The 27,433-nt window shown below is 44.9% G+C and overlaps 1 protein-coding gene across 2 annotated transcripts in view; it reads left to right on the forward strand.

Moving 5' to 3' along the window:
- The window catches only part of DYRK4 (dual specificity tyrosine phosphorylation regulated kinase 4), an 827,849-nt gene that overhangs the window by 592,928 nt on the left and 207,488 nt on the right, over window positions 1-27,433 (forward strand). For both annotated transcript variants that reach the window (XM_085652599.1, XM_085652598.1), the window contains exon 9: window positions 19,344-19,516. In XM_085652599.1, the coding sequence (XP_085508725.1) occupies window positions 19,344-19,516 (173 nt within the window). The remainder of the gene's footprint in view (window positions 1-19,343; window positions 19,517-27,433) is intronic.

The raw sequence follows: 27,433 nt of genomic DNA on the forward strand, positions 1-27,433 counted from the left end.
CAAGCATTTTCTCTTTTATGTAAGTGTCCTTTGCTTTTTGATGTCTATATTCTGAACAAAAAAGGTCTTTTCAGCAGCAGTTTCATTTACTCTTTGGAATATTTTTCTAGCTAGTGTTTACTTCCTAATACACACGTGGCGGATGATGTAATAAGGAAAATAACATACTCATTGAACTTTCTTTATGCTAAGCATTATCTGACTCAAATTAGTTCAGCCAGAAACTACTTTCTACTTGTGCCGAACCAATACAAACGGCCAATCTTGTTAACAGGCTGCTGTGACGAGGCAATGCTTCATTCTTCAAGCATCATGCTGCTAGCTTGGCCACATGCAAAGCCATCAATTCCGCTTCTCGCGCTGCAACTTAAATGACCTGTTGTGGGATATTGCCTCCATGGGGCTTTAGGATAAATGCTGCTGGCTGTATGTAATAAAACCTAGTCTAAATTAAAACTGACAGAGCTCATAGGGTTGCCTAATTCTGCTGCATGCACCGATGCACAGACACAACATTCCTGCATCCATTAACATACGTAACACATGTGCAAATATGCAGACAGTGCAACGTACTTACAAACATCCATTGGCGTATACGGCCTGGTCCATAACTCCTACAGCCATACGGGCACCAACGCAGCAGCAGACGTACAGACATCCATGCACACAGGCCAAGAGACTTATGTAGGTTGTTTGCATAGCACCTTATGCTGCGGTAAACTTGTTCAGAGCACTCAATGACAGGTAAGTAGAAAGAACGGAGTAAGAGAGGAGGAATGAGGAATACGCCATGTAAATTGTAGTCAACCTTAGGCATCGGGATGCACAGACGAGAGTAAGAGAAAACAGTAGGCTGCAGGAGAGGGAAGGCGAGAGCAGGGGAGCACATTAGGGAATAGGAGAAGGTTGGAGGTATAAATCAAGGTTAGTAAAGAGCGCAAGAAATTGGGGCCTGGTAGAGAATTAGGCATGGTAGAGTGTTAAAGAGATGTGGAGAGCGAGTCATATATCTAAAGCAAACACACAAAGGCTGACCTTAACAGATTTCATACTCATAATATTTAGCCCCTTTCCAGACAAAAACAAATTGGAATCAGATCAAAGATTGGTGTCAATGTCTAAATATTCATCTGTCCTTACAGATATCAGTTCTAGAATGTGATGGAATACTTCAGTCTCAGGGCCCATTCAATCATTGACCTCTTTGGGACAATCATCAGTCGGCAACAATACAGTACCCTCTGCATACCTGTAGCATCCTAGCCTCCCTTGCAACAAATGTTGTATATTCAGTCATTGATTCTCTCCAAATAATTGTTATATAAAATGCATTTGCTGATTGAAGCAAAAGAACGGTACAACTCACAGTATCCTCAGATGTGTTAAATTAAAGACCTAAACCAAAACATAGTACATTAAGCAAGTTATATGAATATTTTACTATTTTCGTAGTACCTTTTTCAAACCGATTGAATACATTGTGGCAATTCAGAAGATGAAACCATGCTAGAAAATACTTCAATTATTCATTTACCCCATCTTCCCGAGACACTGGGCCCGATTCTCAAAAGTAATCTGATGCAAAATCCTAACTCTCCGACTTTCGGTATTCACAGAAGACATTTGGTAGTAGTTAAGTTAGGATTGTGTCCCAGTTTAGTAGTAGCAAAGTTAGGAATCCTAACTTTACTAATACTAAATGCCTTTTGTGAATACCGAAAGTCGAAAATTTAGGATTTTGTCTCAGATTACTTTTGTGAATTGGGCCCAACGGCCGTAGATCTCACTAAACATTCGAGCTCTAAGAGGATTATTACAGAAATGGAGCATCTCCAAGATAATCACAAACGTAGAGGAATATAAACTAGTGCTGTGTGCACTGTCCACTGCTCTTGACAATGCCAAATCCTTTTACTTTAAGACCCATGTCAGATTTCTCCAGCCTCACTCTCATAGACTCATTAGAACCCTTAACACATTCCTCCTCTCGCACCCACGAGTTACAGTCGCAAGCTGATCAGCCAATGAGTGTTACTTATTTTTCCTCAAAAATCACAACCATTAGAAATTATTTAAGCAAGCTATTCTTTTCTTCACCCCCTGCTCCCCAGAACCCGAACCCACCAAGCTTCACTCTCCCATTTCACAACAACTTCACTAGCTGACCTCTTTGAAGCACTTAGGGGCATATTTACAAGCCCCTATCACCACAGGAATGTCACTTTTTATGACATTCCTGTGGCGATAGCGGCTTAGCGTGGTTTAGGGCCACCTTGTGAATAAGGCCCCCTTTCATGCTATACTTAGCATGAAATGGGTGGGCAATGGGTTTTGCAGTGGGCGTTCCGCCACAAAGCCCATTGATTTTGATGCTGCCCCATATTTACACGGGTGGGGTAAATATGGGGCAGCACTAAAATTAAGACCAGGGAATACCTGGTCTTAACATGGCGAAATGAGTAGCAATGCTTTATTTCTCCTCGTTTTTGCTGTTTCTATATGTGCGGCACATAGAAACAGCAAAATGCCATGAATGAATGTTTATGTGCTGGGAGGTGTCCCTTCCTGCACATAAACAATAATTTAAAAAATGACGATTTGCAACTTCTTTGTGTGCTGCATAATGCAGCACACATAGGAGTTACAAATCGCCATTTGTGATTGTTTATGTGCAGGAAGGGACACCTTCCTGCACATAAACAATAATTTCCCCCAATGCAGGCACCCTTGAGCTAAAGTGCAAGGGTGCCTGCCATGGCGCTAGACAGCTTAATTTAGCACCAGTGCTAGGGGAAACGCAGGGATGCACCGTATCTTTGTAAATATGGTGCATCCCTGCATTTTCAGAATGGCAGAGCATGGCGTTAGCAAGTTTTGCTTAATGCCATGCGCCGTCATTCTGTTGTACAAATGCCCCTGATTACTTCAAATCCATGGTGTGCACCGCCAGACCCCTTCAGCTCTCTGATCATCAAACCCCTCTGATTTATTGTTAATTCACTACTTTGCCTTACTTCTATTTTAATAGCTCTTTTTCCACAAGAACACACATGCTTCCAAACAGCAGTGGTCCTATCGCTCCTCAAAAATCCAAATGCTGATTCCTCGTTTCAAGCTAAGTATCACCTGGTATCGCAACTTACCTTTACAAAAATACTAGAAAGACTGGTCTTCACTGTCTTTCACTATACATATACAACATCCATCTCAATCCCCTACAATCAGGATTTCAAACACTCCATTCTACTAACAGCTTTAACATCCCTACCTATTTTTCTTGTTACTGTTCACTACAAGTGTCTCTCTTCCTTTCTCATACTTGAAGATCTTTCTGCTGCTCTAAATACAGTTGACCACTCCACACTCACGTGGCATCACCGACCTAGTGCCCACCTGGTTTATAGTCACATGGGACTTGGAGACATCTCTATCTACTTCTAACCCAGCGGTTGTCCCACAAGAATTGGTCCTTCGACCTCTCATTGTTTTTAATACACCACCTCTCTTGGTGACATCATTTCCTTCTTGGCTTCGCATATCACCTTAATGCTGATGATAGCCACATTTTCTTCTTTGCAAAGTTCTCACCTGACCTTCTAGCATAAATCTTTGACTATCCCACAGCTATCCATCACATTGAAGTGCTCTTCTTCCACTCTTCTCCTTCACTTCCCTTTCTGGCTCAGCCCTTATAATTTCTTCTGACTCACTGAAATTTGCCTCATCAGCTAGAAATATTAGCATTTCCTTCAGCCCATCTTTGAAGATGGAGGCATTAATCACCAACATAGTCGCAGCACCACAAAGTCAATTACCTAACATTACAATATCTCCCCCCCTTGTTAAACACTGAATTATCACTTATGATCTCACTGGGTTTAAACAAACAGGGTTACTGCAATAGTTTACTGGGGGGCCTCCATAAATACTCCTACACACCCTTTGTTAAGGTTTAAATCTTTGAATTAAGCATTTTTCCTTTGATTCCAGGGGCAGGTGTCTTTGTATCAGCCTACAGTGATTACAATCCGTTACCCTGCCAGATTGCGGTGCCTTTAAAGCATCATGGGGCTGTTATTAGGAGTAAGCAGGTGTTAGTTACCAAGGATGCTGGGCTTGGACTGGTCTGGCAATCTGCTGAAATAAATTTGGTTATGAACCAGGTGGTTAGTTCTAGTAAGGACCTGGCGGACTTCTGTATCTTAAATTCCTCCAGTCCCCTAACTGTATTAGATTGTTTCACTGAGCTCTTATCACAATGTAAACAGACACTAACTAGACCAGCGGGTAAGGTTCCTTTTCAGGAGAAATCCTGATTTGACAAAGATTGCACGGTAGCTAATGAAAGCTTGCGTAGTGAATTAAAGCAAGTCCCTAGAGATCAGAGTTCTATCCGAGCCTGTAGAAAGGCGTTTGCTTTGGCACTAAAAAAGAGAAAAGTAGCTATTAAAGATGAGAAATTGGAAGCTTTTGTTGTCGCCTGTCAAGAAAAAGATACACAGGCTTTCTGGGAGGCAGTGCAAGCCGGCTTATTCCCTGTATTCTCCTCTGCTAAAGGTACTGTCTATATTGCTGCTGAGCCATGGATTGGCCACTTCTCCGCAGTCTATTCAACTATTGATGATGTGTCACCCGAAGAAAGTCAGCATGGCTACTTCTTATGTGGTAATCTTACTTTTTATGCTGAGGACATCGCTAAAGCTTTTCAAAATAGTACTTGGAAAAAGGCTCTGGGTCCAGATGGTGTACCTCTTGACTTGTTTAGCGTGTACCCTGAGTATTGGTCTCCTATACTTACTAAGGTTTTAAATGCAGTTTGTCGCAGGGGGTTTGCCTTCATGGCGTGCATCAATAGTGGTTCCAATTTTTAAAAAGGGTAATGTTAACGACCCTAGATGCTACCGCCCTATATTCTCAATTCTACAACTAAGATAATAGGTAGAGTAATTTTGGAACCACTTCTTTCATGGGTAAAGGAGAGAAGTGTTTTATCTCAGTTACAATATGGGCTGAGAAAAGGCTTCAGGACAATCGAGCAGTGTAGTAATTTGCATCTTATAATGTAAAAATATAAATTTGCAAACGGTGCCCCTTTTCATTTTGCATTTATGGATCTGTCGAGTGCATTTGATTGTGTTCACAGGTCCATATTATGAGCTACTTTAGTGGGTATGGGCCTCGAGGAGGGGCTGGTCTACCTCCTTAGGCTTCTTCATCAAGATCTTTCGGCCTCTGTAAGGTCTGGGAATGCGGGAGAGTGCACTCCATCCTTTAAAGTTAGACGTGGCTTACACCAAGGATGTGTACTCACCCCCATTCTCTTTCTTCTTTATACAAATGGCCTGGAAAATGAGTTGATCAACGCTGGGTTTTCCTATCTCCATAAGGGATCCTTGTCTGGTGCCCTGGTCTGACCATTGTATATCCTATTTCTCTTGGAGGGTATCTAACGCTGAGACACAGGCTGATACACAGGCGCGTTCCTACCAGAAGCCAGCTTTTGCGAAAATGGATCCTCTGGAATTCAGACAGGCTCTGGAAGTTTCTTGGCCCATCCTGTCAGGTGAATTGGAGGAGTGCATGTTGGGGTTTACTGGTTGGGTGTCTAGGGTGGCTGTATCTGTGGCTTCTTTTCGGCCTGCCAGACCTGCTAGATATATGCCCTCTAAACCTTGGTTTAACTTGAAGATTTTGGAGCATGCTTGGCGTAGGAGTGGTTACTGTCCCTTAGCCAAGAGGAAGCTTAGAGCAATGCAAAAAACCTATTACGATGCTTTTGCCGCAGTTAAAGGGCTATTTTTCGCAGCTCGGATTGACTCTGCCAGGAACAACGTTAAAGAAATCTTTGCCATAGTGCAGAGTTTTACGTCGCCGCGGGCTCAAGCGAGTGTAATTCCATCTTCCCTCGCCTGGTGTAACACGCTCTCATGATGTTTCCGAAATAAAATTCTGGCCATTCAGGCTACTTTTCCTTTGGGTAATGGCCGCTGTGATGTGTCTTGGGCGGTGCAACCTGTCACTTCTCCCTGCTCTTTGTCAGGTTTTAGAGCAGTCGACCCCCTGGAATTTCTTAAAATCCTCAGGGGGCTTAAGTCTGGTTCCCCTTCGGACTCTTGCCCGGCCAGGCTCTTGGCGGCAGTGGCAAAGAGTGTATATATAGAGGTGAATTTTATCATCAATTTGTCTCTTCAGTTCAGCGGCTGTTCCTCAAGGGTGGAAGCAGGCAAAGATCTTGCCGCTTCTTAAAAAACCTTCTCTGGACCCCCTCAACCCAGGGAACTATTGGCCCATCTCCCTGCTTCCGGCTATTGCCAAGGTCTGTGAGAAGGTGGTCAATAGACAACTTACAGAATATGTGGAGACTGAGGCTCTTCTCCATCCAGCTCAATCAGAGTTTAGAGCCTCTCACAGCACTGAGACTGTCCTGGTTGAGGTGGTGGAGGCTATCCGGGAGTGCCTCGACGCCGGCGGGAGGGCGGCACTAGTTTTGCTGGACCTCTCGGCGGCATTCGATACGGTCCCACACACTCTTCTCCTGGCCCGACTAGCAGAGATTGGTGTGTCGGGAGCTGTGTGGGGGTGGTTTAGGTCTTTCCTGGAGGAACGGGTTGAGCAGATTTGGCTCCCTCCTTTCTTCTCCTCCCCTCAGCTGGTAACCACTGGAGTTCTGCAGGGTTCCTCCCTTAGCCCTCTCCTCTTGAACATTTATGTTACGCCATTGATATATCTGGCAGAGGAGCTAGGGGCTAAGGTGATGGCCTATGCGGACGATATCCAGTTGTTGTTTACCTGGGACAAAACATCTGATTCCGTCTCAGCGGCGCAACAGTGCCTAGTTTCCATCTTTAAATGGTTGGCGGATGCACAGCTTAAGTGTAATGAACAAAAATCTGAGATTCTGCTCTTTGGTAAGTTCCCTGCTGACTTCCGAGAGCAGCTGTGGCCGCCCGACTCTCTACTGCCCCTTTCCTCAGGACAGCCCGCCAAAAATCTAAGCGTGTGGTTCGACGAGAGTCTTTCTTTCTGCACACATATTAAGAAACTGGCCTGCTGCTGTTTCGGACTTCTTAAGACTCTTAGGAACTGTTTTCCACTCCTCCTGCAGGTGGCACGAGAAACTGTTATGTGTGCTTTGATTTTGTCACGCTTAGATTATGCTAATGCCCTCTATGCTGGCGCCCCTGGCTACCTGCTTAATGAGCTTCAGGTAGTTCAGAATATGGCGGCCAGATTGCTTCTGGGCATCCCAGCAAGGAATAGTGTGGCTTTGCAATTGTGCTCCCTTCATTGGCTGCCTGTGGTGGACAGGGTTAAGATTAAATCTCTGATTCTGGCCCATCGTGCTCTCCACGGGGAAACATTGTTTACATCGCATTCAGTACACCGCGATGCTGTTACATCGCGGTCGTTACAACGAGCGCATGTAACCAAGCGATGCCATTACAACGCAAGTCTTTACATCGACTTGCGCTAGATGGCGGGCTAACATTACAAATAGTGTAGTTTACTATCCCAACACCTTCCCTAATGTTAAGTGGACTGGAGTTGGAATAGTAAATTACGCTTTTCTAATGTTAGCATACCATCTAGCGCAAGTCGATGTAAAGACTTGCGTTGTAATGGCATAGCGTAGTAACATCGCAGTCGTTGTAACGACCGCGATGTAACTGCACGCGTTGTAATGACTCGCTAAGGCCCCCTGTATCTGCAGAGGCGCTTCTCTTTTTATGTTCCTACGCGAGCGTTACAATTAAAAGAAAGCTAGGTAGTCCATAAGATGTGGTCCAAGATCTTAGCTTTATTCTTTAGATAGGATCCACAACAAGTTCAGATTAAGCTTAGATTAATATCCATAAATGCCCCACCAGGAGCAGCCTCCCTGCTGCTCAGCCCATCTCCAACTGATCTTTGCTTCCACTCAAACACACTCAACATTCCAATGACATCACACAGACTGAGCAGCAAGGCAAGGACAGAAACAGAGAGTAGATGCATTATAACTTCCTAGATTACAACACATCCCCCCCTCATCAAATTAGTGAAAATATGAACATGCAAAAACAATGTCTTTTTTTGCAAATCGTGAAGATAGTAAAATGCAATAACAATGTACTTTCAAGCAATATATGAAGATAGTAAAATGCAAGAACAATGTACATTTATGCAACAAGACTAAATAAATAAATTGTGCGATGATAGAAAGACACACATACCCAAAAACCAATGAGCTTCAAGAATAACACAAAACCTCAAGACGTAACACTAAAAGGGTAATTTAACAACCCCTAACAACAGGATGATACAAATACTCTTGTGCGCACCCGTAACGCACAGTCCAACACCTCACACGAGGTAACAAGCAATTCAGAGGGTAAAACCAAACAAGCAAATCAGAGCAGCTACTCAAAAGGTAGACCTCTCATGTGCGCACCTGTAACGCACAATCCAACACCTCACACGAGGTAAGAACCAATTCAAAGGGTAAAACCAAACAGGCAAATCAGAGAAGCTTCAAAAGAAGGAGTCTTCTCATGTGCGCACCCGTAACACACAGTCCAACACCTCACACGAGGTAACAACCAATTCAGAGGGTAAAACCAAAACAGTGAAATCAGAGAAGCTTCAAAAGAAGGGGTCTTCTCATGTGCGCACCCGTAACGCACAGACCGACACCTCACACGAGGCAACCACCAACACAAGGGTAAAAACCAGACAAGTAAGTCTGAGAAGTCTCAAGATCAAAAGTCTTCTAACGTGCGTACTCGTGACACACAGACCAACACCTTGCACAAGGCAAAATTTATATAACAACATACACTAACAAAACCAAAGACACACAAAACCAAAGACACCATACTCTCTTCCTCCCTCTTTTCATACAAACACACACAAGAACAACCATCATGAACACCAGCTCCCAGGACTGGAAACACGAAACACTACCCCTACAACACCCCTTTACGCACTACAGTGCAGCTACACCCGCAGGACTTAGAAGGTGACACAAAGAGAAAGTGACACAAACACCCTCCTCTTCTGCAAAAACCCAGGACTTAGGACATACGTAATCCCTAACCAACACACACCTAACACCATATACTGGTGATATGACATACCAGACAACGTTCATTCATCACTTCAAATATCCTTGAAAGAACATGGAAAACAAAACGAATGCATAAGGATGGCGTTAAACATTACAGCACAAACTCAGCCTTCACATTAAGAAAATTTAACCAAACAGTCACGTGACCGGTGAGCGACTTCTCACCCGAGGCTCACAGGTGCCTTTAGACAGCAATACCAAAGGAATTCCTCCAAGTGACATCCGCGTTCCCTTTGGTACTCGTGGAAAATCGCTGCAGGTCAAATCAAAATGAAATCTTCCATGCTACTCCGCGTCACCGCTCTTTGGAAGTGAATGCGTTGCCCCTAGTAACCACAGCAAAGTCTCCGTTCCTCCAATTGAGCCCTGAATCTAAAATGGTGGCACGTAGGTGACGGCGCGTCGGGTGGCTCACGGCACGTCGTCGCATGCAGGCTATGGAACTGGCATCGACAGCGCTCATCGAAGAGGATCCATGGCAACCCCACGGCTCACTGCGAACAGGTACTTCTGCGCGCGCTACTCAGGGCACGAGCGTCGTTATCAAATTTCAACGTAACATCCAACCGAAATTAAGGTGACACCTGAAAATGCTTAAAAATAACATTGTAGAAATACCTCCACTGTTCAAATAAATCCAGCACTCCTCCCTCCGGATATCTGCCGGTTCCTCCGTCTAAACACACTTCAGTTGTCCAAATTACCACGAGAAATGTACCTCGAGCAGCGGCACGTCGGCTCTCTCCTCCAAGCCCCACCCGTGACACAAGGAAGGTGCGGGGAAACTACAATGCGCCAGACCGCCCAGACCACAAATAGGCTCAAACAGGCTCCAAGGCTTTAAAGTCAAAACTTGGCGCTTAGTTCCACACGTAGGCAATTTACAGCCAAACGCCCACAGCGCCTCTCTTGGTGTTTAATCCAAATTAAGCTTGAGTCTCAGGCCAAAGGTATCCTCAGATGTCAGGATGTCCAGTGTCCTGCTCTTCCACAGCAGGTTACAGCAGGCCAATACAGAAACAATGTAGCAGGAACTGGCACCTTGAGTTGTGGGCGACCGTTGACAGGGTCACTGGTGGGGCATTAGGGCGCCAAGTTCCTACAAATCCAGAAGACTAACCCACTGAAAATTGATTTCTCCAGCTCTAATAGTCCAAACAACACCCAGGCCCATGAGAAATGATTCCTTCACCTTCAAAAGTCCAACAGCACGCAGGTTCTTCTAACTCGTCGCCAGTGTTACAATTAAAAGAAAGCTAGGTAGTCCATAAGATGTGGTCCAAGATCTTAGCTTTATTCTTTAGATAGGATCCACAACAAGTTCAGATTAAGCTTAGATTAATATCCATAAATTCCCCACCAGGAGCAGCCTCCCTGCTGCTCAGCCCATCTCCAACTGATCTTTGCTTCCGCTCAAACACACTCAACATTCCAATGACATCACACAGACTGAGCAGCAAGGCAAGGACATAAACAGAGAGTAGATGCATTATAACTTCCTAGATTACAACAGCGAGCCCTTCGTTCCTTGTCTCTTCGTTTTGCTCGGGTTCCACGCTTCAAGTTTCAGAGGCTAGGGGGTTGCTCTCTTGTGGTGAAGGCAAGTCTGGCCTGGAACGCCCTCCCCCTTGCCTTGCGGTCCCTCCAGGACCCAGCTGTGTTTAAAAGGAAACTTAAAACTCATTTCTTTGATTGATAGCTTCATCTTGCACCCCTCTGGCATCGCGCCGTGACACTCTTGAGTATCCGAGGGCGCTAAAAATGGATATAACATAACATAACATGTGCCATGTGTGGGTAAAAAGGCTGTGCCCGCTTTATTATACACGGATGATGCGATTCTTCCTGCCAGGATGGCCAATGGCCTAAAGATTTTAATCTCTAGGTTCGGAACTTTCATGAAGGGGCTTGATTTAGAGATCAGTTTTACTAAAACTTTTACAATGGTGTGGCCCAAGAAATGCCAAAACTAGAGCTCTAAATACATGAGGAACAAAGTTGGATATGGTGAGTTCCTTCCCATACCTCGGCTTGGATTTTGATGATGCCTGCACATGGTCCTCTTGCCTTAGAAGCAGGTTAGCATTACTCGTGCAGTTGGCATTACCTTTTCCCTTGCTACTTGTATTGGAGGAAAACTGGTTGTGCCAATATTGGACATTTATAAAAGGAAATGTATACCAACCGTAACATATGGTATGGGTATTTGGGGCTAAAGAGATATTGGGGCCATCCAGGTGGAGGAGAACAGTTTTTTTCGATGCCTGATGGCGGATCCCCCTTCGACTTCACACTAGTGCTCAAAACCTGGAATTAGGGCTAGATTATCTTGAAGTCAGTATTACATTGCCCCTTTGGTGTTCTATATGGGCAAACAGTGAAGCTGATCTCTGTAAGGCTATTATAAAAGATTGCCTTTCTTGTGACCATGGTCTTAAAATGACATGGTTAAGGCATATGAGAGATTGTTTTCTTGCACTGGGTTGTGCCCATTTATTTATGAACCCTGAGGCCATAACAAAAAAAGATAAAGCCTGGTTTCAGAATTGTTTTTTAAATCATAGGCATGCCTCAAGGGAGGCAGTAGAGGTGCAAAAACCAATTGTGAGAGACTATTGTGTAATCCAGACGTCTGAAGTGATTGCACCTTATATATCTTTTGTACAGAATGTTTACGAACATACAATGTTGACCAGATTTAGATTGGGCTCAATACGCTGATTGCTTTGTTTCCTTTTAGGGCAATATTCCTCCTCAGATATATATTATTGCCCATATGATGAGAAACACCTCAGTCTTTTTCTGCAGATTTTACCTTTCCGTATACCAGGAACTTTTTAATGCCTTTATTACGTAGGTTTACATTTTCTAAATGCAAAGCTGCTCTCCTTTATTCATAGGAACTTAACAATTAGGATACTTGTTTTTGGGTCGGATGCTTCTTGAAAGGCATACTGGCTCACAGGAAAAGAATGTTATTTTAAGGTTGCTATGTTGTGCATGTAATGTATGCAATACTAACTACCTGTCGGATTTTTATCTGATATGCACTTATTTTGCACAACGGTAGTGCTTGTCACCTTATTACTTTTTATGCTGCTATCTTTTGTACTATTTGTCTTGGGTCACCATTGCCTGCTATACTGAGATATAACAAAAATCTTGCACCTTTATGATGATGAAATATTCAAAGTAAGGTTCTTATTATGATATGTATTCCGAGGCAGATTTAGGAACCCCTTGCGCCACCATGGATGCGCCACATTTACAATGCGCCGCACCGTGACGCATCTGTCAGAGTATAGGTGACTCAGTGCTGGAGTCATGTTGCATGTGCGACGCAACACCAGCACTGCTCAGAGGCATCCTATACTTGTAATGCTGCGTCACTCCTTACGCCTGCTACAAGCAGGCGTAAGGTTTTGACGCAGCATGGACGTAACAGTGACACAGTGAAATCTTGTAGATTTCACTGCGTCACTTTTACTGGGCTTCCTTGCGACGGGACGCCCACCCTGCATACATTATACCTGACGCAGGTATAATGTAGCGCAGGGCTTTACAATGTGATGCATCTCACTAGATGCGTCACGTTGTATATCTGTTGCATAGTGGCGCATTGTTTACGATGCCGCTGCGTCACAGAAGTGATGCAACGGTGTCATAAAGATGACGCAAGGGGCTTGTATATCTGCCCCTCCGTGTTTTCTCCATTTTTAACCATTTTGTTTGTATTTACACTAATATATTTATTCATGATTATTTTTAAAATTATTGTGCATCTTTTATGATTCAATTTTGAGATCGAATAAAGATTGAATTGACTGATTGAACTTTGAATTCTAAACATTAATCAGTCTCTCTTGGCATACTTGACATTCACCTATTACCAGTAAATCAGATGGCTAAAGGGAAAAAAACAAAGCAATAGAGACAATCTTCAGAACTTTTCTTCCTTCTGGCTCTGACCTTATGTGTAGGTCCATACTATCCACTTGGATCTGTATTCCACAATGGAACCTATTGTGCCTCTTGTTCAACTCATCCACAAGCAACACCATTGTTCCAACTTAACTAGGGTCTTCAGGGCCAGGTCTTGGCAGTATTACGACATTGTCTTCTCTGTACTCACCTGGACTTTTCCTTCTAGTGTCCCTCATCAGACTATCTTTTGGTAGTATAAAGGCAATTTAGCCACTATGTCCCATGATTCGTTGTTGGTTCCCAGTGGACACATTTAATTCCCATCTCTTCTCCAAAAACTGAGTAAATACCTAGCTTGTGTATTTTTTATGTTTAGCCCCTTACTCCACTTCTTATACATTCCTGATCCCAACGTTATTCCTGCTGGCTCTGTTCTCCAAGTCTTCACATTTCTCCTGCAGAGTCTCCACTGCCACATCCATTTCCTTCAATCTGCCATGTGTTTCTTTATATCTCTCTGTTAGGGCCTCTTACATTTTCTCTTCTAGGCCAGTGAGGCTCTTGTCTATGCAGTACACACCTTGGTCCATAGAAGTAGCTGCTTCAGCAAGCGATATGCATATTTCATTCATTTCCTGCCTTATATAATCTTTCCATCCTGTCCATTCATAGTAACAAGACAATTCCTACCTCTGTGTCAAGTAAGATCTGTTTCAGGCAGCAGTGAGTTGCTAATTCTCCAATCCAAGCCTCAAGATTCCAAAGGGACTAACAAGTACAAGTCCGGTCATCACCTGGCAGTGGACTGCTTGAGTAACGTCTGTTCCTTGCCCAAACAGGCTCAAGCTTGTTCGATCTTGGGCTTGCTCTCAAAATCCAGACTGTACTTCACTGGGGAATCTCCAGTCTGAACAGTTTTGGGGAGATCGACATCCGAATAGGCTTCTTTGCAGTTATCTGGCCTCCACCCATTTTAGTTGGTGAGCTATGTCTCATGCGTCCACTCTGCCCACCCAACCTCATTCCACAGCCAACCCAATCCCCGCTTAATGTATAAGGCTGGGTCTTTGGTTTCCTACTTTTTGTTTTTTAAGTCTATGGCTGTTTCAGTCTGCTGTCTACTGGGGCAAGATGTGAGGTTAATGTTCCCCATTCTGCAATCTCGTCACTGACTTGTTCCACTCTCTCATATCTTTGCAGCCCCAGCCTGTTTCACGGCCTCTCATCACCCCGCTCCCGAGGCTGTCTCTGGTCATCCTCAATCAATCAATCAATGGCTTGTAAAGTGTGACTAATTACCCGTAAGGGTCCCATGGTGGGGGGATTTAGAGAGGGGGAGAGCTTCTGGTCCTTCGTAGGTGCTTTGGTTCAGTCGAAGAGCCAGGTCTAGAGGCCCTTCCTGAATTGAGGCAGTGATGGAGATTGCCTGAGGTGGAGAGGCATGGTGTTCCAGGACTTTGCTGCGAGGTAGGAGAAGAATCTTCCTCCAGCTGTGGTCTTGCATATAGATGGGACAGTCGCTAGGGCCATTTACGTGGAGCGGAGGTCTCTAGTGGGTACGTGAAATGCGAGGCGGTAGTTGAGGTACGCAGGTCCCGCGTCATGTAGGGCTTTGCTGGCGTGTGTGAGGACCTTGAACATGATTCTTTTGTTGACTGGGAGCCAGTAGAGATCTCTGAGGTGGCTGGTGATTTGGCTGCAGCAGGGGATGTTGAGGATGAGTATGGCAGAGGTGTTCTGGATGGTCTGCAGTTTCTTGAGGAGTTTCTGGGGGATGCCGGCATAGAGTGCATTGCCGTAGTCGATCTTGCTGCTGAAGAGTCCATTGGTGACTGGCTTTCTTAACTCAGTGGGGATCCCTTTCAAGATCTTTCGGAGCAGGTATAGTGTGCGGAAGCAGGACGATGAGATGGCGTTGATCTAGTGGTTCATGGTGAGCAAGGAGTCCTGGATGAGGCCAGGATTCCACGCATGGTCTTTGGGTATGGAGGAGGTTCCAAGATCTGCAGGCCACTAGGAATTGTCCCAGCTTGGAGCCCATGATGATGACTTTGGTCTTTTCTGAGTTGATCTTGAGGCAGATGTTCTTCATCCAGGTGGCAACAGCCTTCATCCCACCGTGAAAATTATTCTTGGTGACTGTGGGTTCGTTGGTGAGGGAGAGAATCAGCTGGGTGTCATCGGCGTGGATGACAATGTTTTTGTCCGATGGCTGCAAGCGGGGCTATGTTGATGTTGAAAAGCGATGGGCTCAGGGAGGAGCCTTGAGGTACTCTGCAGCTGATCTGGGTGGGTTCTGAGAGGAACTGGACTAGTAGTCTCTCTCTCTATGTTCGGCCAGTGAGGAATGAGCGGATTATCTCCAGGGCTTTGTCGCGGATACCGTCGTCAAGGAGTTTTGTGCATGGGGTGTGGGGAGAGACAGTATCGAAGGTGACTGAGAGGTCCAGGAGGATGAGGGCTGCAGTTTTGCCTCTGTCGAAGAAGGCACGGATGTTGTCTGTGGCAGGGAGGAGGGCAGTCTCGGTGCTGTGGTTGATTCGGAAGGCCTGGCCAACTGGGCTTGTTAATCACCTGCGGGAAGAGGGGATGAGTTGTCCCTCCAGAAGGAGTTACTCAGTTTTTTTGCCTGGTGCCCAGTATGCATACTAGGCCCCCCGTCCAAGCCCAGTGCTCTGTTCCTCTGTTGCCATCACATACTTTTTTTCATGCCGGTACCAACACATCAAAGCTCTAGGTGCCATTGCTGAGCTCTCAGCCACCACTGACCCTTGCTCTTTTATCTACTCATCTGCTGTTGCTTTTTCTCCTTTGGCCGTCTTCGTGTGCCACTGGCTCCTGCCGTCCGATATCCCCCCGCCACTCACTATGGATTCCTATGACATCATCTTGATTTGCAGATTTTTACAACCCTCATTTTGGGACATTTGTGGAGAACAGATGATGGGGCTTCAGTGTTGTGCATCTGCCATCTTAGGTAGCTCTGCTGTGTCCCATGAGCATCCATAATTTAAATACACTGTAACTAGGATATGGTGTATTTGGGTAGTCTGAAATAGACAGTGTTACTACATTCTAACCTGGAGCAGATTAGAGCCAGGACTACCATTTTCCAGCATTGAAGAGGGTGAAAGTGAAGGATATTTCTAAGCATTTGCAACCAACAGAAGCACACCAATGTAAGCTGGAATAGTTGTGGTTAAAAGGAAATCTTCATGTTAAATATAATGACCAGATGTCTAGATTGATTACATGAAGATGGACCTAATACACCAAGTGAGGGAAACGATTCTTCCTAAAAAGAAGAATTTTGTGTTTGCCAGCCTTTAATTTGAACTGATTGAGTTGCATCCAGGAACAATTACCAGCACACAATATTTTTTTTAAGCTGGTAGACAGAACACGATCAGAAACTAGGAAAGGGAAAAGACTGTGTCCTTAACATAGCAGTAGAATCTCACTGTATTTCCTTATTAGTTTGGCCAGTAGAGCAAGGTATGAGATGAAAAGGGTGGGTATAAGAAGTTGGGTCATTAGTTGAGAGGGGTGTGAACCCCACTCAAATAATAAACAGAGTCCTTGTCAGGGTGAACAACAAAAGTCACTACATGAACCTGTGCTTAACCCTCTGGTAGCTGGGCACAAAAGCAATAAGGCATAACTGAGAGGCAAGGTATGAAGTATTTATGCTCTACTTAAGGAGTCAAACACAGCATAAGTAAACTTTCAAACCAATTTAGAAAGATAGAGTAAATTGTAATCAATAAAGGACACCAAAACTATAAAACTCCAATAAATAGAACCAGAGTTATGAATATTTTAAATTGCAGGTACAAACAGCAGCAGAACAAAGAACCAATTGCAGTTATCCAGTCATCCTGGATTGGGTTAAAGTCAAAAGTTCAGGCCTACCGCGATGAAGCACGGGTTGGATTCAGAGGCCAGGCTCGTGCTGGTGAGAATTTACCTTGTCACACAGTCCAGGAGCCTGAGCCGGAGCTTTGCATTGGTGGGAGTCGCGAGGAGATCATTGTCAGCATGCGGGGGTCACACTCTTTGTCTAACCCAATTTCTAATCCTAATCTAGTTTTGGTCAGTTTTTCCCCTGCCCCGAGCTATCTAGGGTAACAAAGGCCAGGAAGGACCAAGTGTGAGCTGAATTTGCTAGTGACCGGGCAGGCTTTTTCAGAAGTCAAGAAAGGAGTGTGAACAGCCCTCAGGCTACTCTTCAAGCTCAGGAAGGGCTGAGTACAACCTGCCCAGTTGAGGAACACCCTTCCCCACACCCATTGCCCATTTGTCCCCTGTCTGGAAGGAACACAGATCAGACAACAAGAGAGCCATTACCAGTCATGTGACCCTCTACACTAGCAGAAATGCGCAGTTACACAATTACAATTCAAATGAGTGTAAGAAACATTTATCTATCTGCTCTAAAACTGATGTTATCACTTATTAAGTGTAATAAAATAACCTAGGGTTAGTCGATGTGAGAGTTAGCCTTGTAACAATGAAAAACGTCTTTAGTAGTTTTATATTATCAGGACATGTAAAACACATGTGCTACTTTTTCAATACCATGCACCTTTACCTTTGAGCCTTTAGGGTCTACCTTAGGGGTGACTTATATGTATTATAAGGAAGGTTTAGGCCTAGCTAAAGGTTTATTTTGCCAGGTCAGATTGGTAGTTTCAAACTGCCCTACAGGCTGCAGTGACAGGTGCAAGATGTTTTATAATGCTACTATAGTGGGTAGCACAATGAGTGCTGTAGCCCACTAGTAGCAGTTAATTGACAGGCCCTGCATACATGTAGTACCATTTACTAGGGACTTATAAGTAAATTAAATATGCCAATTTGGTGTATGCCAATTTTACCATGTGTGGAAGTGAGAGCACAAACCCTTCACCCCTTTAGGTGCTTAAGAGGCCTGGTTGAAGAAAGATGTCCAAAGCAGCAGAACGGTCTAGACAGCCTTCCCTTAGTCCAGAAAAAAGCAGATGTCATCTAGAGCCAATAGTATATGTGACGTTACGACACGATCAAAATGATCGCGGAACGTTACATCGCAGTTTTTACAACGAAAGTCGTTTCAACGACTTGCGCTGGAGGGCGCTGGACTTAGGAATGTTATGATGTACTATTCCAACACCAGTCTACGTACAGTAGGGAAGGTGTTGGAATAGTAAATCATACTATTCCTAAGGTTAGAGCGCCACCTAGCGCAAGTCGTTGTAACGACTTGCGTTGTATTACCCGCGATGTAAAGACATTGCGATGCAATGCCCGCGTGGTAAGGGATGTTTCCCGATCCAATATAAGTATATGTTTTGTACTGGGGAAAAGGCAGAAGCCTGTTTGAGCTGGATCCAGTATAGTGTAAGCTTATAGGCATTTGAAGAGTTGGTGATTCATGTATGTGTCTGTGATTTTAGACAAACGAGAAATAAGCGAGATTGGGCGTTAGTTGAATGTAATTATAGGGTATGCATTGGTGTGTTTTAAAAGAGCTTTAACAATAGGACTTTCCTGTTGAAGGGGGCTGGACTAGATATAAGGGAGGAGTTGTCAGTGTCCATCATCACTTCTTTTACCAGGCAAAAAACCTTGTTAACCAGGGAATGGTTCTAAAAGAGAGCCCATTAAAATGGCTTAGAAGGGCTGAGGGGGCGAAAAGAATCATGGTAGTGGTTGTCTAAAAGAAGTTAGACATTTCTTGAGTGTTTAGTGAAGATCTCCATTGACGGAAGTGACCCAAAGAGTATAATGATTCTTACAGAACTTGATAACGTGAATGCTCAGTGTTTTTAAGTTTGAAGCAAAATTGAGGGTCCATGCAGTAGATATGGCCTGTTCTTATCTGATCTCAGACAGGGGTAGAGTCAGGATTGCTTTAACAAGAGCAGGGTCCTCTGCACGTGCCCAACTGGTGCTTAGATGGACACAGACGGCCAAGCTTTTGGTGAATTTCAACATCTATCAGATGGTGTAACAAGTATGGATCTGAAATAGCAAAACAAATCAAGTTTTTTAAATGTTTGAAATACGATAAAACATACATTTAAAGGATCTGACTATTTTGACACCATGTGATTTGTCCAGGAATAATTAGGTGCAAGATACCATCTCGTTTTAGGTCTGGCTTACCAGAGCTGCTCTCTATAAACCATATTGTTGCAAATTCTTTGAAATATTCAAAGAGTGGACTACGGCTTCTACCAGGATTGGGTAGTACTTTGCAGAAATTGAAACCTTTATTTCACAATGAATTTTGCAATAAAGCCAGATTTTTTGTTTATTTTTGTTACTATAGTCTACACATATGTTCAGAGCAGATTCTATCGCTCACCAGAGGTGATTCTCGGCTATCCCTATGGTCTTGCAATCGATATGTGGAGCCTTGGATGCATCATAGCTGAGTTGCACGCTGGATTTCCCCTCTTTCCTGGAGAGAATGAAGTGGACCAACTTGCTTGCATGATGGAGGTAAGGGTGTGCCAATAGCAGTATGTGAATATGGATGTCATTCCTTCTGTTGTTCTCACTTTCCCACCTTCCATGGCAAGACATATGCTATTGTTGTGAGATTTGCCCTAACACCTGCTGTCTGGTGCAAGGTATAAGACTCTTACATATCTGGGAGATATTCTACAGCATGAGAGATACTACCATTAATGAGGCTGCAATCTGGTCTGCATATCAACAACTATATTGTGTGCCATTTCTCCTAAACAACAACCAGGGTTACACCTCTCAATTACTCTTCTGTTTTCCTGTTATTCTTCATGATTTTAAAAGCAGTTCTGTTCATACTAATCCCACTGAACCAAAACTAACAGTTTGTTACCAATAATCTGGTCCAGAGGCCAACACTTCTAATAGAAGGTCTGGTTCAATACCTTCTGTGAAAAGGTGTGACTAAGTCTTGGCTTACTCCTGAATTTCCAGGGGCAAGCCACATCCACTCAATGGTGGCTCCTGATCAGGTGCCTCAGATCGCAACTCTGCCTCCTGTGAGGCCCCATATTCTGCCTATTGCCTCTCCCAGCACTGCCATTATTTAATTTAGAAGTGTTCATGAAAACAATTTTTTTTAGTTTTCGTTAACACTGCTTGTGTGCAGGTCAACCCTCTTTGGCTCATCTCCAGGCTTCTGATGACAGAGGAAGAAGAGACGGCTGAGCGAAGATCCACCTAGAGAGTGTTGTTTCAAAACCCAGCATTCTGTAGATGGATGTCTGGATTGCCTATCTGAGGGGTGCATTTCAACTATGACCCCCCCCAAACAAGCACAATCCATTTTATTAAGTTGACATACTGGCCATGCCTCAGGCAGCACAGTATATGTGCCAGAAATTGTCTGTCAGGACGCACATCAGTGCATCCTTGATGCAATAGGACGTCACACGGATCAGCAGGGTCAGGATCTCCAGCACTGTCCTAGCTTCTTAAGGGTGTGCTGCCGATCCTTTTAAGAAGCTGGATGGGGGATTGAGGTGGGTCTTCCTGTTTTCAAACCTGACCATGCTGCTCTGTCTGGCTGCTCGTTTTATTAAACAAGCTCACAAAAATTACAGATATAGAAAAGACGTGTGCATACATTCAAGTGGTTGAAATGCAGAAACAAGAATAATGTAACCTAAGACCAATATAACATTCACATTTTAGCCACAGTCTGGTAGGCTGTACATCAAGTAGGTCTAAACCATGTGGGCAGTCCACATGATACCATATGTTCATTTAGTCGCAAGTCTCGCCTACACCCCCTGACACACATATTGTAGACTCCTCTTCCCCGTTTCTATATCTGTCCCAGGGGGACCAACTTTTTCCCACTTTTTGCCGCATCCCTTGCTGTCATATATAACCTTTTCCGATTAGTGCTTGTGCCTGCCCCCTCAGCACCATCTTGAACGCTTCCCAGAGTGTCACATGGGAATCCACCATCCCTTTATCCTCTTTAAAATACAGCTCTACTCCTTCCTCGAGCTTTTCTTTCAGCTCAGGGTTGCGGAAATGCCAGATGTTGATCTTAGGAAAACCTATTCTATTGCCCTCTGCTCCCACGAAGGTGACACGTGTGGGGAAATGGTCCGAGATACCCCTAGCCAAGTGTGTTGGACTCCGAAAACGCTCTATACATCATCTCCTTGTGTTTGCTTTGTTCGCCCTAAGTTGGCAGGGTATGTCCAGACGTGGGTCTCTTGCTCACTTTGCCACTGTATTCAAGGTAGCCTGGCTGATGAGAGTGTTACCCAGAAACCAGTCCCAGGATGCTTGATTCTGGTTCAGGGAAGACCTGGCTTGGCAGTTTGGGCTGGACTGTTCCCATGAGGCACAGGGTCAAGACTGATTTGCATAGAGCTGGGTCTGAACTGAGGTGGTGAAGTGAGCTAAAGAATGATGATGGATTCAACCCAGATCTGTGACTCGGGGTGAGTGTCTGAAAAGTTTCAGCGCTCCGTCCATCATCTCCTTGTGTTTGCTATGCCCAGTAAAGAACTTAATTGCAATGAAACTATGTGGGGGGCAGGCAGTGCCAACTGCCTTAGAAGTTACAGAGCTTAGTATGGGTATGCTAGTTTGCCAAATTCTATATATGGAAATGCACGAGGGGGTCAGTATGAAAGTGGAGTGCATGCCACAGACAGTGCTTCCAGCCCTTTACTGGGGTTCAGCGTCAAGTTATTCAGGGCCTTGCCCTGACCACTGTCCCGGAAAAACCACAAAACCCCTCATGGACTATTAACCTAGAGCACTTTCAAGTGTTCCCTGGGTCACAAGTTTCACTTATCTGTATCTCGGCTGGGAGGACAAGCCCTGGTCTCTCATTGAGGTGTCACCACGGACAGGCGATTTTGCTTGAATCCTGTCTCAGCTAACAGTTCTCCAACCCTCTAGCCATCCCAGGCAGATTTGGGAGATATGAAAAAGTGTGAATTTCCATCCGCCAATACATTGAGCTTTGCCGGGAATAACATATATTTAAGTTTTTTTCCCTAAGGGCCCTTTTTACCGAATCGAAGGCCCTACTCTGGCGTTGCACTTGTAGTGTAAACTCTGGGAAGAATCGAATTATGGCTTTTTCAAAGTGAATATCCCCTCAAGAGCGGGTAGCTCGCAGGATGGCGTCTCTGTCCCTATAGTTAAGGATTCGGGCCACTATTGGGCGTGGGGGAGCTCCTGGGCATGGGCCCGGGCACAGTGCGCGGTGCGCTCGTTCTACTGAGAAGAATTTCGATAGAGTTGTTGGCTTAAGGATCTGACTGATCATATGTTCCAGGAAAAGGTCCACGGACGGTTCCTCAGCCCCCTCCAGCACCCCCACGACTCGCATATTATTACGTCGGGCTCTGCCCTTCTGATCCTCCAGTCGCGCCACAACATCAGTCTGTTGTTTTACTAGAAGTGTGACCTGTTCTTCAAGACGTTTAGTCTTGGCCTGCAGGCTCCCAATGTTTACTTCTGCTGTCGATGTTTTTTTGCTCAGTTTCCGTAAGTCTGCCCGAAGCAGATTCACCTCTTCCGTGATGGAATCTAGTTTCGGTTCTTGGGTGTTTATGAGGCCTGTTATTGCCCTCATAATGTCTTTCAGGGATGGAGCCGGCCCATGCTCCTCCTTATGGTGTGGCGGATCGGCTCCCTCCACTCCACCGTCACGGCCCATAGTGCGATTTTCCATCCGCTAATACTTTGAGCTTTGCCGGGAATAACATCATATATTTTAAGTTTGTTTCCCTAAGGGTCCTTTTAACCAAATCGAAGGCCCTCCTCTGGCGTTGCACTTGTAGTGTAAAGTCCGGGAAGAATCGGATTATTTCCTCTCGAGCGGGCAGCTTTCAGGATGGTGTCTCTGTCTCTATAGTTAAGGATTCGAGCCACTATTGGGCGCGGGGGAGCTCCTGGGAGTGGACCCGGCCCCAGTGCGCGGTGCGCTCGTTCTACTAAGAAGAATTTCGATAGAGTTGTTGGCTTAAGGATCTGAGTGATCATATGTTCCAGGAAAAGGTCCACGGATGGTCCCTCAGCCCCTTCCGGCACCCCCACGACTCGCATATTATTACGTCGGGCTCTGCCCTCCTGATCTTCCAGTCGCGCCACGACATCAGTCTGTTGTTTTACAAGAAGTGTGACCTGTTCTTCGAGACGTTTAGTCTTGGCCTGCAGGCTCCCAATGTTTGTTTCTGCTGTCGATGTTTTTCCGCCCAGTTTCCGTAAGTCTGCCCGAAGTAGATTCACCGCTTCCGTGATGGAATCTAGTTTCGGTTCTAGGGTGTTTATGAGGCCTGTTATTGCCCTCATAATGTCTTTCAGGGATGGATCCGGCCCCTGCTTCTCCTTAGGGTGTCGCGGATCGGCTCCCTTCACTCCAGCGTCACGGCCCATAGTGACAGTGTAATTGCTGATTTGATTTTTATTGCCCTGGACCCTTATTCCGCCCCATTGTGCTGTCTATCGCCCCTTCCAGTGGGTTTGTGATCTTCCGCAAGACCCCGAGGGGGCTCCTGCATCAGAGCGTGGTCTTAGAGATTTGGTGTGGCTCCCCAGCCCCAAACACTCTCTTACATGGGGTGGCTCCTCCTCAACAACGAGTCCCCACTGTCAATTCAGGGGGGGGCCGTGGGGATGATGAAACCCCCCTCTTCTGGCTTGTACCTTGCGTTGCGGTCTTTATCCCTAGTGCACCCCCTCCAAGGAATGTAGTCTTGCGACCAGATCTCTGGGCGGCTCGGAACACCAACAGGGCCTCGGGGTGTCGCCTCCTCGTCCCCGCGATTGTATTGAGGTCCCCCGCAGTTACCCCCGGCTTCTTTCCCACTGATTCGTTCCTTACTTCGGCACTAGCTTCTCACCTTTGCGGATGTAGGGGACTCCTTTCTTTCCACGGCACGAGTGACACACCTTTATGAATATAATTGTAGGGGATTTGGTATGGGGCTTGTGGGCCCCACACAGTTATGGGAGATGGGGCTGCACACAATGGGATTCAAACGAAAGCACACAATGCAGCCACTGGAGATCCCTCAGGCCGTCTCACACCCCTTCCAGCAGGCCACACTTCCAAGCAGCTGTTCATTGCTCTGCGCCATAGGCTGACACACACACTCGCCTGGTCTGTCGCAGCACCCTCTGCCTACCGAAAACCTGGGCTGCCACCTCTCAAGGGTCGCGTCTCATGTGCCTGCTACGGGTCTTCCTCAACCTGTGGCTTTCTTCAAGGTTTGGGCGGCGCCATCATTCAGCGCTCGCTTCGGATCTTCCACTGGCTGCGGATCTTTTCAGAGTACGGGCGGCACCATATTGCAGCGCAGCTGCGGCCTCTCCTTTTCACACCACCAGCCCCCCTTTGCACAGCAGATGGGCCGCCTGCCCACTCCACACCAATGTCGCCGTAATCTCGACCCCCTCAGTGCACCATTGACAGTCGGATTATGACGGATTTACATGGGGAATCTTCAGATGGCTAGCGGAGCACACTCAAGCCATGCCCCCCAGTGCCAGATTCTTGCTCCGCTGCTGCCACAGAACCTCCAAATGCCAGCAAAGGAAGCAAGGTAAGTAAAAAACAAATGCTGTTTCTCTGTGCATGTGTATTCGCTTGTGAGTGTGTTTGTGCGTGATTAAGAGTGAATGAGTTTGAGTTAAAGTGAGTGTGAGTGACAGTGAGCGTGAAAGGGAGTGAGAATCTGAGTTTGAGAGTGTTGATTATTAAGTCAAAGTGAATGTAAGGGAGTGAGTGAGTGAAGGCGTGTGAGTGTGTTAGAAGGAGTGAGTTATTGGTGATTGTGGGAGGTAGTGGAAGTGAGGCATAGTGTAGATCTATGAATGGAGCTGCAGGTTCAGTTGCATTAGGGCCCAGAGTCAGTAAGTTGAACGGGCTACTGCCTGTAAGTGTGCTTGTATTGGAGAGTAAGAACCAGTGAGTATGAGTATGTCTATGTGTGAATAGCGGTAAGTGGGACTGAGTATGAGTGAGAATGATTATGTGAGAGAATGAGGGGGAAGAGAGTGAATGAGTGGAAAAAGGAATTAAGAGAGAGAATAAGAGAGTGTGAGTGAGTAAGAGTGTGTTTGTTTGCTTGTTATATGTATGTGAGTCGGGCGCTGGCCATGGCATGCTCAATATAATTCTGGGCTTATGGCAGCACCTAAGTTAACATGTTGCCACTGGCATATTGGAAATAATTTTAGGCATAACGAAGAGTACCCCTGGCAAAATGCAGGCTCTTGAATACTGGAGGAAATTCTTTGCATGAGCTCACCCCTAGCAAAATGCTGGTGCTGGAACACTGTAGGTAATTTGTGGTATAAGGGGGCACCCAAGAAAGAAATGCAGACCCTGACATACTGGAAGTAATAATTGACGTAAGGAAACAGAGATGGCAGCCATTGGAATATCGAAGGGGGGGCGGTTGGGGGAGCATATCATGATAAAATGCTGGCTCTGGAATATTGGAGGTAATTTTGACATATGTGCCATCCATGGTATGGAGACAGTAGGATTGGCAAACATCTGGTAGTTGAATATTGTTTGGAATTGTTGTTGTAAGGGGTTAACCATAACAAACTACTGGAATTGGCACAATTGAAGTAATTCTTAAAATATGAGAAACTGTCAAGAGATTTTTTTTTTAAAGTGGGGCTAACTCCTGGCAGGTATACTGCCCCACCACTTTCAAAGATCAGCAGCCACCACTGCTCTCACTCAATCATTTTCTTTCTTTTTTAAATTAAATACTCAATTGATTGGTGAATTTGTATCTGCAAATTGGTGAGTGGGTTAATGTAAAATGAGGCATGGGTTGCATGAAAAAATGAAGGAGTGATTGAGTGCATATTTGTCTGAATTAATAAAGGTGTGATGAATGCATGCATGTGCAGCTGAGGATTGATTAATGGCCAAGGCCCTATTGGTGGCAAAAGGTTTTTGTCTCCCTGTGCCACTGCCAGTCCACCACTGCTCCTTGAAACCCCTCTTGACAATGAAACCAGTTATCTGCTGGCACAAAGGCTGCTGAGAGTGCCCTTCTTGTTATTTAAAGAACATTTGCAATATTTGCACTTTACAAACATCACAAAGTTTTATAAAAACGAATTGCTAAATTTTTATTTGCCATACTACACAACTTTCCATGCTCCTATATAAAAAATAATGAATTATTTGGGGCAAATTTACTACCATTGTGCGTTGGTTTTGTGGCACAATAGCGATGAAAAATGGCACAATCTTTATTTGAGATTTACTTTCCATCACAAAACTTTATTTGTGCTGTAAAATATTCCTAATATATTGCAAAGTAGCTGTAGCACTGTCTTGTCTTGCATTGCTTTTCTTTAAGGAGGTGTACCATGGGTGGTATATGGGTGTTCCTATGCACCTACCCTAAACCTTGTCTCCTACTTGTAGACATGGCTTTGCACCAGAAAATAATGCCTCTTTGTGGCTGGTGTTAAAAAGAAGAAATGTTTTGTTTCTAAAAAAACGTTTCGGACTTTGCATGTGTATTGCAAGGTAAACAGTCTTTACCACACAGAAAGCCTTTACCACAGTCTTTACCATGCATTTGTCTTTACCAAACATGCCTTTATCATGCATGCCTTTACCATGAATAACAGTAAGTATAGGTAAGTATGATTTTTTTATTAGATTTCTTTCAAAATGTATGTTTTGTCAAATGAATAATAATATTTTTTATAATTTTAAAAAGAAGAGTATATTAATTCAGTATTCAATCATGCTCGTGCCTCAGAACTCCAGATGGACAGTTACACAAGCACTCATTACAACCACAATATGGTCCAGCACTCCAAATGATAGTTAAACAGATAGTTCAATAATAATGTATAGAAAAAAAGCTAGATTGATTCGGCAGGTCTTATTCCATTTTTCTTTATTCAAAACTCTTCATAGTAAAATATGACTGTAGGGTACGGTCGTATTTAACTATGAAGAAGAGTTTTGAATAAAGGAACCTGGAATAAGACCTGCTGAATCAATCGATTTTTTTGTATACATTATATTGAACTATCTATTTAACTATAATTTGGAGTGCTGGACCATATTGTGGTTGTGCTGTTGTGGTAAATATTTAAATTACCTGTACTATTTTTTATGCCGGACTGGACTCGACTCGACTCGGAACTTCGGAACCTGGTGGGCCTCTGTATACCTCGGATCTTGCTCTCTCAGCTAGGCTCTGGTCGGGATACTTCGCACTTCTCACCGCCTCGTCTGGGTGTTGATCGCAGCCTCAGTCACCCCCGCTTGGCCGGAGGGAGATACAGGAAATCCTGCGGGTACGCGTTTTTGTCCGTCCAGCTGTGGCAGGAGACCGGGCCTGCAACGCACCTCCGGCGCGTGAGACGAGAAAGTGTCCCTATTCGGGCGCCAATTTATGTGGT

The sequence above is a fragment of the Triturus cristatus genome, chromosome 4_1, assembly GCF_964204655.1.
Source record: "Triturus cristatus chromosome 4_1, aTriCri1.1, whole genome shotgun sequence".
NCBI classification, from domain to species: domain Eukaryota; kingdom Metazoa; phylum Chordata; class Amphibia; order Caudata; family Salamandridae; genus Triturus; species Triturus cristatus.